Genomic DNA, 11,866 nt, shown 5'->3' with positions numbered 1-11,866 from the left:
TGCTGAGGAAATTAGAGCTTGCTTTAAAGTGCTTGCCACAAAACCTTCTGAAGATGAGGATGGGTTTTGCCTGTGAGACACCCTGTGGGTGGGATCCAGGTCCATGTGCAGAGCAGATTATGGGTTGCAGCAGATGGGCACTTGAGATGAGAGAACTGAGGCTAGCCTGGTGCTCAGTGACAGTGCAGCTGGGGACAAGCCTGGCTGTGAAAGGCAGCTCACAGGTGGAGGGGAAGCCCTTCTGCTGACCCTGCCTGCTGGGTGCCACCCAGGGACCAGAAGATGAGGAAGGAGACCCCTGCATACCACATTTCAGCTCTGCCATCTGCCTATGGTGCAGTCACTGCGATGGTCTGAGCAGTCTTTGGTGATCATACATCAGTGGGAGCGTGAGGTCCTGTGAAAGAGGAGCAATTATGGGCCACTGTGCCCACAGTCTGGCAGGAGACAGTTAGAGCTCCTCCTTATTGCTGTCCAGGGACTGGACTGGAGACCCTGGAGCCAGAGGGGCACTTACTGGCCCATGGTCGCCAGGCTCCTGGCTGCTGGCTTTCGGGTGCCTGCCCATGGCTGCATAGTCTCGGAGGAGCCTGCTTTCCACTCCATGCTGCCGAAGGCTCTCTGTACTTGCAAGCCCCTGCATTTTCAGGTACCCTTGCTGGCAAAAGGGTGGCAGCTTCTGGTGTGTTAGGGTGAACAGGAAACAGGATTCTACATGGAAACAAAAGAAGGAGAAGAATAGGTCAGGCTGGAAAGTGTGGGGAAGGTGAAAGAGGGGAGCTGCTAATGCCAGGGGCTGGGGGCTTCACTGGGGCCTAGCACAGCATCCTATAGCCCTTGAAACTGAGAACTGACCCCCCTGGGCAGCTCATGTCCAGTCTGAGTAGGTCATGCAGGGATCATGACCCTCCACGTGGCTCCAGAAACAAGAGGCTGCCTTGACATTTTGGAGGAACGAGGCAAACCACAGAAATGCCTCCGCTCCCACATATCAGGCCCACATGGTGCTCTGCATGGACCAGCCTGGGGTGGGAGCTCAGTCCCTCAGGAGCAGCCTTTTCTAGAAGTTGGCCTGGAGGCATCCACAACTCAGTGGTCAGTTCCACTGTGAGTGGTCAGAGCTGCCTGCAAAGATTTATTCCATCGACAAAATTTCAATCACAAATACTGTGTGCAAAGTTCTGTTCTGAACACCTTGGGGGACAGAGAGGTAAAACAGGTCAGTCCTCATCTATGTGACAGTGGAAAGTTGACATGTCAAATTTGGTTAATCACAAAGCAGCCGTGGATACTTATAATTGAGAAATAGGAAGAAACCACCAAAAGAAGCTATGAGAAGAAAGAAGGAACAACCCTAAGAGCTAGGAGTATCTTCTTCTGGGGAATGAGAATGAAGGTGGGGGAGGTGGGAAACCAGTCAATCAGCCAAGGGCTTACGTGCGTTTGATTGAAAAAACAGAAGAGACGACACAGGTATGGGCTCAGTCAGCTGAGAGAGAGATAGGAGGGGAAAACAGAATGTTCCGAAACTGGCTGGAGTCCTTTGTGACTCTGAGCAAGACTTCTACCTCCCCAGGGCCTTTTATCTCAAGTAAAAGACGGGCATAGTATGGGGATGCTGTGAAGCTTACATAGGCGACCAGCCTGAAGGGTGCTCCACAAATATCCCTTCCTGCTTTATTTCTGACTCTTAGCACAGTGGTCCTGGCAGGACAGGTGGTGGCAACCCTGTCTGAGCAGGGAAGAGAGCAGATGTGTAAGGGGACAAGAGGAGGGCAGCACGGTGGTGCTTGCCTTGTGGAGAGTCAAAGTCTGGCAGTTACCACCTTCTGATGATGTCACCCCTCTACAGGCCCTGGGAGCACAGAAGCCCAGCAGAATCTGGAGCCAGCACCACAGCTGCCCACCGCTATGGGGTGGAGGGAAGCCACTCTGCCAGCCGCCTTTTGCTGGGAGGGTTCATCTCAGTTCAAGACAGTGGCACATGGTGGCTTATACTGTTGAGCAGCATCTAGACAGTAGGAGACAAGAGGCTAATGGGATGATCCACTGCTGGGACCCACAACTCGGAGTGGGAATACACTCCTAACACACACTGGCGTTTTTATGTACTCCTGAAACCAAGAGAAATAGGCAGCTTTTTTAGAGCTGAAGACTTTAGATTTTATTTATTTTTTTTAGGACTCTAGACTTTTAACATGTAATTTCATGTGAAAGTGTATGATCAAGGTTGATAGTATGCAGACTGCTAGCACTTCAAAGTTGCTTAGTTATTTTTGTGCTTTTTTTTTTTTTGAGACAGAGTCTCGCTCCATTCCCTGGGTAGAGTGCTGTGGTGTCATAGCTTATAACAACCTCCAACTCTTGGCTCAAGCAATCCTCTTGCTTCAGCCTCCTCAGTAGCTGGGACTATAGGTGCCCATCACAACGCCTGGCTAGTTTTTCTATTTTTAGTGGAGATGGGGTCTCGCTCTTGCTCAGGCTGGTCTCCAACTCCCGAGCTCAAGCAATCCATCCACCTTAGCCTCCTGGAGAAGAAGCCACGTCAGAGCTGAGAGGATGGCCCTCCTGCCCTTGAGTGTAGGTGTGAGCCACCGCACCTGGCTGAACTGCTAAATCTTGAATTTCTAATTTCCTATTTACTTATTTATCTAGAAACAGGGTCTCACTGTGTTGCCCAGGCTGGTTTTAAACTCCTGGCCACAAGTGATGCTTGTGCCTCAGACTCCCAAGTAGCTGGGATTACAGGTGCATACCACTGTGGCCAGCTATTATACAATTTATACTTTATTTCCAGAAATTCTATTTGAATCTTCCTGAAAACTGCCCAGATAATTTTGGGAGTCTCTAGCTCATCATTATCTTTTTGGTAATTTTTGTTACTTCTTTGACTGTGTCAGTTCTGTTTCCCTTATCTAAAATACTTGGGATGGCTCGGCGCCTGTAGCTCAGCAGCTAGGGCACCAGCCACATACACCAGAGCTGAAGGGTTTGGATCCAGCCTGGGCCTGCCAAACAATGACAACTACAACCAAAAAATAGCCGGGCATTGTGGCAGGTGCCTGTAGTCCCAGCTACTTGGGAGGCTGAGGCAAGAGAATTGCTTAAGCCCAAGGGTTTGAGGTTGCTGTGAGCTGTAATGCCACAGCACTCTAACCAGGGCAACATAGTGAGACTCTGTCTCAGAAAGTAAATAAATAAATAAATAAATAAACAAAATCCTTGGGACCAGAAACATTTCCAATTTTGGATTTTTAAAAATTCTGGAATATCTGTATTATACTTACTGCTTGAACATACTTAATCTGAAAATCTGAAATCCGAATTGCTCCAATGAACATCTCCTTTGAGTGTCACATTGGTGCTTACAAAGTTGTGGATTTTGGAGCATTTCAAATTTTAAGTTAAGGGGGCCTGGTGGTTGGAGATTTTCAGGGGAGATCTTTTCCCCCCGCTCTATCCAGGGCCAAAAAGTATGCACCTCCTCTGTTTCCCTCTTGGGAGTGTTTGCCTCCTAGCTTACCCACTGAGAGCCAAACTCTGTTTGAGGATCTTAAGCAGAACTTCCATCCTGCTCCAGCTTTGTCCTCCCAAGCAAGGGCCAGTCAGCTAAATGCAGGTGCTGGGCTCCTGGTGACCTGCAGGTATCCCCGGCTCAGCAGTGGCCTATGCTTTTTATAGTGTCTGGCCTCTGGGGAGTCCCATTATTTTCCTGCCAGGTCTTTAAAAAGGACGTATTACGCAGTATTTTTAAGTGTGCTACACTGGGAGGGGGTTTCTGTGAACATCTAGCCCACCAGGTTGCAGGAAACAAAGAGTCTCGGGTTTGGATTCCTTTGTCCTTCAGGAACTTGGGTTACCTGCATAGAAGCTTCTTAAATCAGTGTCCAAGCAGTTCTCCAGGAAGCGCCTCAGAGGTAGAATGTGCCCAACGGGGGCAGTCCAGTCTGTTAAGAAGTCCTCCAAGATGTGGTGGATGGCCGTGGGCCGAGGCAGCGGCCAGTATGGGGGGCGGTATCTTACCTCCTCTTCTGTGGGGAGCGGAGAAGAAGCCACATCAGAACTGAGAGGATGGCCTTCCTGCCCTTGAGCCAACATTCCCAATGCATCCCTCATTCACTGTCCACTCCCGCACTGCGCTGTGGTTGGCCTGTTCGACAACCATCTCCATATATGTGGAAGGCTGATGTGAGGAAGAGGAACTAGCCTTGTCTCTTGTGGTCTCCGAGGGCAGTACTAAGACTAGTAACTGGAAGTTGGGGTTTCTCTGAGACTCACACAAGTCTACCATGGCTCCCTGAAAACTGGTCTTTCTGTTAGAAGACTCAGAGCTCTGCCCTGAAGGGGTCTCAGAGCTCACGTAGTCCAGCTTCCCACTGGTGTGGCCTCCCATCTGCGGTGTCCCTGTCAGCAGTGTCCTGCTGCTGAGCAGCTCCGGGTCCTAGTTGCTCCTTATGCCAAATGCAGACCCGTGTCGGTGCTGCTTTTACCTTTGATCCCCTCTCTGCCCTTGGGAACAGCTCCTATTAGGCCATCCTCTTCCACTGACTGCCCTTCAAGTTCTGAGGCAGGAGCTGTGTCCTCAGGTTGGTCCTTCAGTGGCAGCTAGTCTGTGCCAGCACTGCGCTGGCATTCTTATACCCACCCAATTGACAGTGGGTACTGTCAATTTCTCTTCATGTGATATTACAAGGAATGTCCTGTTGTCATCCCCACTTTACGGATGAGGGTGAGGCTCAGAGAGGTTCACCGATAGCCCGGGGTCGCACAGTGACACAAGGACATACCTGCACTGTGCTGGCCAGCTCCAGTTCCTTCTAACGTTCAGGAGTCTGCAGATCCTCCCTCCTCCCGCCATGGTTGGCCTCCTATGGAGACCTTGCAGAGTGACACTTACAATGTAGTGAGTGTCCCTCTTACTAGGTGGTGCTGGAAGACAGCACACCAATCCAATCTGCCTACGCAGATCACAGCCTGTGCCAGAATCTAGAAATGGCATTTGTCATTCTCCCACCTTCTGCCCCTGCCTGGTCTTTAGGTAGAGTCCCCCCCACTGCCTCCTGTCACTGAGGGCATTGTATGGTTTAGTGGTGACAGCCCTACAGACAGTAGGGGCGGAAGAACACCACCTCCAGGAAACCTACGCTCAGGGAGGTGGACCGAGGTCAGCTCACCGGTGGGGAGTTGTCTGTAGTAGTAGATGACGGGGTGGAGGAAGTTAGACTGCCAGGCATCTTCCGTGTGCCCCACAGACCGGTCATAAAAAAAGACGTCCTTGTCGGGTCCAGAGAAATTTTTGCCATACTCCATGTTGATGACAAAGAGCCCATTCTCTGCCTTCTTCCCAGTGAGGGTCTCCAGCTGGGGCAGTGTGAGCAAGGGCAGTTCCTCCAGGTACTCGAATGCCGTGGCATTCCTGGGGAGAATGGCAGCATAAGTTGGGGGGCCTTGGTGCTGTGGCTGAGATTAAGGGTGCGGCACCTGGTGCTGTGTGTGTGTCTCTACCTCCCAGAAGTGTCAATCAAGTAGTGTACAGATGCCTCACTTTAATACACTGTCACAGGTGGGCCCTCACTAATGCATGGGAGTGATGAAACTGTATAACCTGAAATGGATATTTGGGGAACAGTGTTCCAGGGTGAAAGAACAGCAACAGAAAAGCCCTAAGGAGGGAGCCAGGCCCTGTGTTTCAAGGAAGAGGAAGAGGCCAGCGAGGCTAAGCAGTGTGAACAGGGCAGAGGGTAGGAGGTCTGCAGGGGCGAGACAGGGAGGGCTGTGTCTGCCGTGACAGCAACCGCAGGTTTCACCTGGATGGAGAAGGAAGCTGCTGGCCATGGGGGACACTGAGCAGAGACATGACCAGAGTGGCTCAGGTTTGTAAGGGCCACTTTGGCCACTGTGCTGAGAACAGACTGTGGGCCAAAGGTGGAAGGCAGCCAAGTTAGCACAGGTGAGGGATGCTGGTGCTGGGCACCAAGGAGGCAGTGGTGGAGCCAGTGAGAACTGGTTAGATCCTAGACAGAACTAGAAGGCGGAGGGGACAGGACCAGTCCACAGTTTGAACGGAGGGTGTCATTCCAGAGAGGGGCACCAGAGAGGTGGTGATGTGAGGTTTTCATGCTGAGCAGGTCCCTGAACTTGGTGTGCTGTGCAACTACCTGCCTTTGGGTCGGGCTGTTCTCTGGATCAGTGCCGTTGGTTGTTCCTCTGCTGTCACCTGCCATCTGTCCTGAGTGTCCTATGTCCCTCTGGGCTATGCACTGCTTCCTTCTCAGAAACTGTCCTCTGATCTGCTGCTCATCTTGTGATTGGTGAGGACATGACCAGCGTGGACCTGGCCTGAGGGAACTCAGACCCGCACTGTGGGTTCTCGCACAGTTCTCTCCTTTACTGATAATCTACTTGGGGCCAAATGTTCTCTGTGAGGGACAATCCCTCCTTCCTTCATTGCTGCAAGGTAGGCATAATTATCCCCACTTTGCAGAAGAGGAGAGAAAGGCTCAAAGAGGCTAACTAACTTACCCAAGGTCATATAGTAATAAACTCTGGCTTCACCCTCGGGAATGTCCATCTGATGTAGAACTTGTGGTGTTGATTTCACTGATCTTTCCCCCTACAACAGACCCCCTGCTCCCCCCTTGGAGGCTTCATCTTGGGAAGAAATAGCTGGGTATCCCACACCTGGAATAGGCAGAGGGTGAAGAGGGATGGGTGGGAGGGGCTACTCACTCCTTTAGCAGGACAACATCGCCCAGCACACTGAACATCTGGTAGAGCCCAGAAGCCTCGTTCACACGCCGGATGATAGAGTTGGTCAGCTGTGTGATGGGGAGCTCAGTGGAAGGCCAGGTGATGCCATGGTGGCGGTGCTCCAGGAGCCGGTGGACAGCTCGCACTGAAATGGCCAGAGCAGGAATAGCAGGCTGCATGTTACCTTTGCTCACCAGGGGAGGTACAGGCCTCACTGACTCCGTGGTACTCAACACACACTTGGGTTTGCATAATTCTGTGGGTGGTGAGCAAGTGAGGGAGGAGACCACAGGAGCCTTTAGAGCAGCACCAGTGGATGTTTCCTAGAAAGAGCCAGGCAGTCCATATCCTCTGCTTTGTGTGCCACATGCTATGCAGTGACACTGCTGATTCTGCCCCTGGTATGAAAGCAGCCAAGGTGACAGAGAAAGCAGGGGACACAGCTGGGTTTGGTCACAGGCCAGAGTCCATCCACCTTGCTTTAGGCTATCTGCATGAGTCCCCCATCCTCATCTCACATAAGGACTGTCAAACCAGACGCAGGAGCTTCCTTGGAAACCTTTCCCCTTTCACAGGCACTATTTCTATCAGAGTTACCCCTAGCGCAGCTTCGGATTGCGCCCTCTCTTTCCCAGCCTAAACCCAAACTGCCCTAAGTTCTGTCTTGAGACACTGTGTGTATCTGCATGAAGACAGCAAAGCCACTGCTATCTAACAGTGAACTGGTCCTCTGGATGCCTGTGGCTGCCGCCCATGGCTGTGGGACCAGAACACCACACATAGGTTTAGGTGCCTGCTCTTCCAAAATTCATCAGCCAAACCCCCAAGTCCAATAAAGCCGAGGACGCACTCACACAGCTCAGATGAAAGGGAATCCAGGGGCCAATAATAATCTCAGGAGGAGATGCTCAGCCTCGCCACAAGGCTGGCTCACTGAGGAAAACAGTTTTTTTTTTTTAATTTTGAGACAGACTCTTATTATGTCGCCCTTGGTAGAGTGCTGTGACATCACAGCTCACAGCAACCTCCAACTCTTGGGCTTAAGCAATTCTCTTGTCTCAGTCTCCCAAGTAGCTGGGACTATAGGCCCCCACCACAACGCCCAGCTATTATTTTATTTTTTTTGAGACAGAGCCTCAAGCTATCCCCTTGGGTAGAGTGCTGTGGCATCACAGCTCACAGCAACCTCCAACTCCTGGGCTCAAGCGAGTCTCCTGCCTCAGCCTCCCAAGTAGCTGGGACCACAGGCGCCCGCTACAACGCCCAGCTATTTTTTGGTTGCAGCCATCATTGTTGTTTGGCGGGCCGGCTGGATTTGAACCCGCCTCCTTAGGTGTATGTGGCTGGCACATTAGCTACTTGAGCCACAGGCGCTGAGGCAACTATTATTTTTTTTGTTTCAGTTGTCATTGTTTAGCAGGCCTGGGCTGGGTTTGAACCCTCCAGCCTTGGTGTATATGACTGGCACTCTAACTACTGTGCTACGGCACCAAGCCAGAGGAAAAGATTGTTAAGTGGGTTTTGCTTGGTAATTATACAGCTATACAAGTGTGAGGAGGGTGCTATAGACAAAGGAAACAATGTATGCAAAGAAATACGCCTGGCCGGTACATTTTAGAAAGCAGGGTTTATGTGGAGAAGAGGCCATGAGTGAGACTGGAAGGTGGGCTGCTGCAGCCCTTGCAAAGCCATTAATGCCGCGGAGCTGCTGAGTGGGGGAAGGATGAGATTTTTTGTTTCAAGAAAGATTATTTTGGCGGGTACCATGGCAGTTGGCCAGCAAGTCAGAGAGACTGAGACCCAGTGGCAGGGAGAGCAGTCAGGGGAGACAAAAGTGGAGGTAAGCCACAGCAACTGGACAGCGATTTAGCAGGGGAACAGGGCAGCTGATGTGCTCCCCGAAGTGGCAGTCTGTACCACTATCTTTACCTTTTGCTATTCTCTGTGTATTTTCTTGTTTTCCTTGGGGCTGTTTCTCACCTGACAATGAGCAAGGTCCAGGCAGACCTTACTGTGCACCTCCATGCTGTCCCTCTCCCTGGCAGGGGCCTTATCTCTCTGTGAGCATAGCAATGGGTTGCTACACACCCAGGACTATTCCCCATGTGACTGAAGCTCAATGCTTAGGTATGAACTTCAGAGTCAGGTGTGGATTTCCATTCCAATTCTGCCATCCACTGGCTGGTTGACTTTGGGAAAGTTACTTAACTTCTCTGTGCCCTAGTTTCCTTACCTGGGAAATGGAGTTGAAATAGGATGATCGGTGTCATGGGCTTTTAAGAAAGATTAAATATGTAAGCTGGGGAGAAAGAACAGGGGCCTGAGGAGATGAGAGAGACAGGGTAGCACCTGCCAGGGCAGTGGTACAGCGAGGGCTGAAAATGATGACATGAACTTCCTACTAGGGACACACAGCTGAAGAGACACTCTTCACATCTCTGTGTGTGTTTGCATTTTTTTTTTCTTTTGAGACAGAGTCTCACTCAGTCACCTGGGGTAGAGTGCTGTGACATTATAGCTCACAGCAACTTTAAACTCTTGGGCTCAATCCTCTTGCTTCAGCCTCCTGAGTAACTGGGACAATAGGCACCTGGCTATTTTTTAGAGACAGTGTCTCACTCTTGCTCAAGCTGGTCTCAAACTTCTGAGCTCAAGCAATGCACTTGCCTCAGTCTCCCAGAATGCTAGGATTACAGGCATGACCCACCATGCCCAGCCCTGTATGTGGATTCAATCTTCAAATATTTTGGTTTATAGATGGTTAATAAAACCCTCTGCCCAGCTTCCTTCCCCAACATCACACACGGGGTGTAAGTGAGGTCATCTGGAAATCAACAACAAAATGAGATTCTCTTTCCCAGCCAAACAGGAAGGATAGGAAATGCAAAAACCAATATTTTTTTTTTTTTTGAGACAGAGTCTCAAGCTGTTGCCCTGGGTAGCATGCCATGGCGTCACAGCTCACAGCAACCTCCAACTCTTGGGCTTAAGCGATTTCTCTTGCCTCAGCCTCCCAAGTAGCTGGGACTACGGGCGCTTGCCACAACGCCTGGTTATTTTTTGGTTGCAGCTGTCATTGTTGTTTGGCAGGCCCGAGCTGGTGTATGTGGCTGGCGCCCTAGCTGCTTGGGCTACAGGTGTTAAGCCGCAAAACCCAGTATTAAGGCAATGCGAGGCATCATAGTAAATACAGAAATGTCAGGATGTGTGATGCGGGTTCCTTATGGTTTTTATAGCAAAATTAATTGTCCCATAGAACACCCGTCCTGCAATAAAGCACCCAAGGTGCCACCATCTGCAGTGGTTATGAGGCTGCTGGTGGGATCTTTCATTGTCCCCCTGCTGTTTCCAAAGGCAGGCGTGGATTCAGCAGGGGTGGACAGCTGCTTTCCAGGGCTGCCAAAATGAATTCATGCACGCATAACAAGAACAGAAGCTGGAGACTATCCTTCTCCAGGAATATTCAGCCTCATGGCCAAACAGAACACCACACTGCCGGCCTTAACCTGCACTCAGGAGGCTGAGGCATGCCCCTCCCCCCACAGAGAAACATGCCATGTGGAGTTCTATGCCTACATTTGTCATGTCCTGGCTTTTACAGTAAAAGAAAAATTTAAACCCACTTGTTAAGTAAAAATGGAAAACAAAAGGATGTTAGAAAGAAAGTTTACTTTGTTCTCTTCTTTGTGTTACTTTTTATTTCCTAAAGTTTCTATAATGAGCACATTATTTTATGACCCAGTAGGGAAAGGTGGGACTATATTAGAAAAAATATGGTGAAGTTGAGTCTAATCTCTTCTCCACTGAGAGACCCCGTTGCAGTGATTCCTACACCTATCAGCATGGCCCACCTTGAATAAAGTCTTAAAGAAAAAAAGAAAAAAATATGAATGTTGAATGTCTCTGGGTGACAGGCTACTTTCCTTATTGTCTGTATTTTCTCAACTAAGTTGCCCTCGGTAGAGTGCTGTGGTGTCACAGCTCACAGCAACCTCCAACTCTTGGGCTTAAGCGATTCTCTTGCCTCAGCCTCCCCAGTAGCTGGGACTTCAGGCGCCTGCCACAACACCCAGCTAGCTTTTTCTTTGTTGTTATTGTTACTGTTTGGCAGGCCCAGGCCAGGTGTGTACCCACCAGCCCAGGTGCATGTGGCTGGCGCCCCATTGGCTGAGCTACAGGCACCGCCTATTTTCCCAAGTTTTGATGTTCAGCTATAAGCTTATGATGGCTCCATTCTCTCAGATGGCCTCCCCGTCTATCCACTATAAGTACCTCTGACAAACTTCAACAGGCTCCATGTCCTTTCCAGAAGGTTAATGATAGGAAAGGGAATGCCTGACATTTATAGAATTCTCTGGAAGCTGAGAAAAACCTTGTGGAAAGTATCTTTTGACAGAGAGCCTGGGACTTGCAGTTCAATTCCCATGGCACTGAGGAAATCACCAAAACTCTGAGCCTCAGTTGTTTCTTCAGAAAAATGGAGATTTCACACCCACCTCCAAGGGCACTGGCAACATCACTGGGGTCGTCATGTTTTCACGGTGCTCAGAGCACGGACGATAGGCACCTTTGTGGATGCGTTTCTCTCCCTTATTTTGTAGTTCCCATTTCTCCTTAAAATCACAAGCCCTCAATTTCAGCTTAGAGATTATTCTAGTGCAATAAGTAGAATTACGTTCTTAAAAGATACATTAGTATTTTATTGGCAAACAATCTCAAGTTAGTCAAAAATTTATACCCTTAGTACTAAGAGTTCTGAAAAAGAACTGATATAATCTTTATAATCTGGCCAGGCATGGTGGCTCCTGCCTGAAATCCCAGCACTCTGGGAGGCTGAGGTGGGCAGATTGGCTGAGCTCATGAGTTCAAGACAAGCCTGAGCTAGAGTGAGACCTTGTCTCTAAGAAGAAAAAAAAAAAAGCCAGGTGTTGTGGTGGGCGCCTGTAGTCCCAGCTACTCAGGAGGCCGAGGCAAGAGAATTGCTTGAGCCCAAGAGCTTGAGGTTACTATGAGTTGTGACTCTACCAGGGGTGACAAAGTGAGACTCTGATAAAAAAAAAAAAAAAAAAAAAATCATATATTGAAAGAAAACCCTTTGGTGACATCCCATCAATTC

At 49.8% G+C, this 11,866-nt stretch overlaps 1 protein-coding gene across 1 annotated transcript in view; it reads right to left on the bottom strand.

Annotated features, from left to right (window-relative positions):
* Positions 1–451: 451 nt before the first annotated feature.
* Positions 452–11,866, bottom strand: part of FOXRED2 (FAD dependent oxidoreductase domain containing 2) — a 17,023-nt gene continuing 5,608 nt past the window's right edge. Inside the window, exons 6-9 of the mRNA XM_003783252.3 lie at positions 6,730–6,895; positions 5,175–5,416; positions 3,861–4,031; positions 452–711 (exon numbers count right to left, since the gene is read on the bottom strand). Of these exons, the coding sequence (XP_003783300.1) occupies positions 452–711; positions 3,861–4,031; positions 5,175–5,416; positions 6,730–6,895 (839 nt within the window). The remainder of the gene's footprint in view (positions 712–3,860; positions 4,032–5,174; positions 5,417–6,729; positions 6,896–11,866) is intronic.

Source organism: Otolemur garnettii, unplaced genomic scaffold (genome assembly GCF_000181295.1).
Source record: "Otolemur garnettii isolate 467f Iridium unplaced genomic scaffold, OtoGar3 scaffold00007, whole genome shotgun sequence".
NCBI classification, from domain to species: Eukaryota; Metazoa; Chordata; class Mammalia; order Primates; family Galagidae; genus Otolemur; species Otolemur garnettii.
The sequence above is the reverse complement of the archived record's forward strand: the minus strand, read 5'-3'. Positions and strand labels throughout refer to the sequence as shown.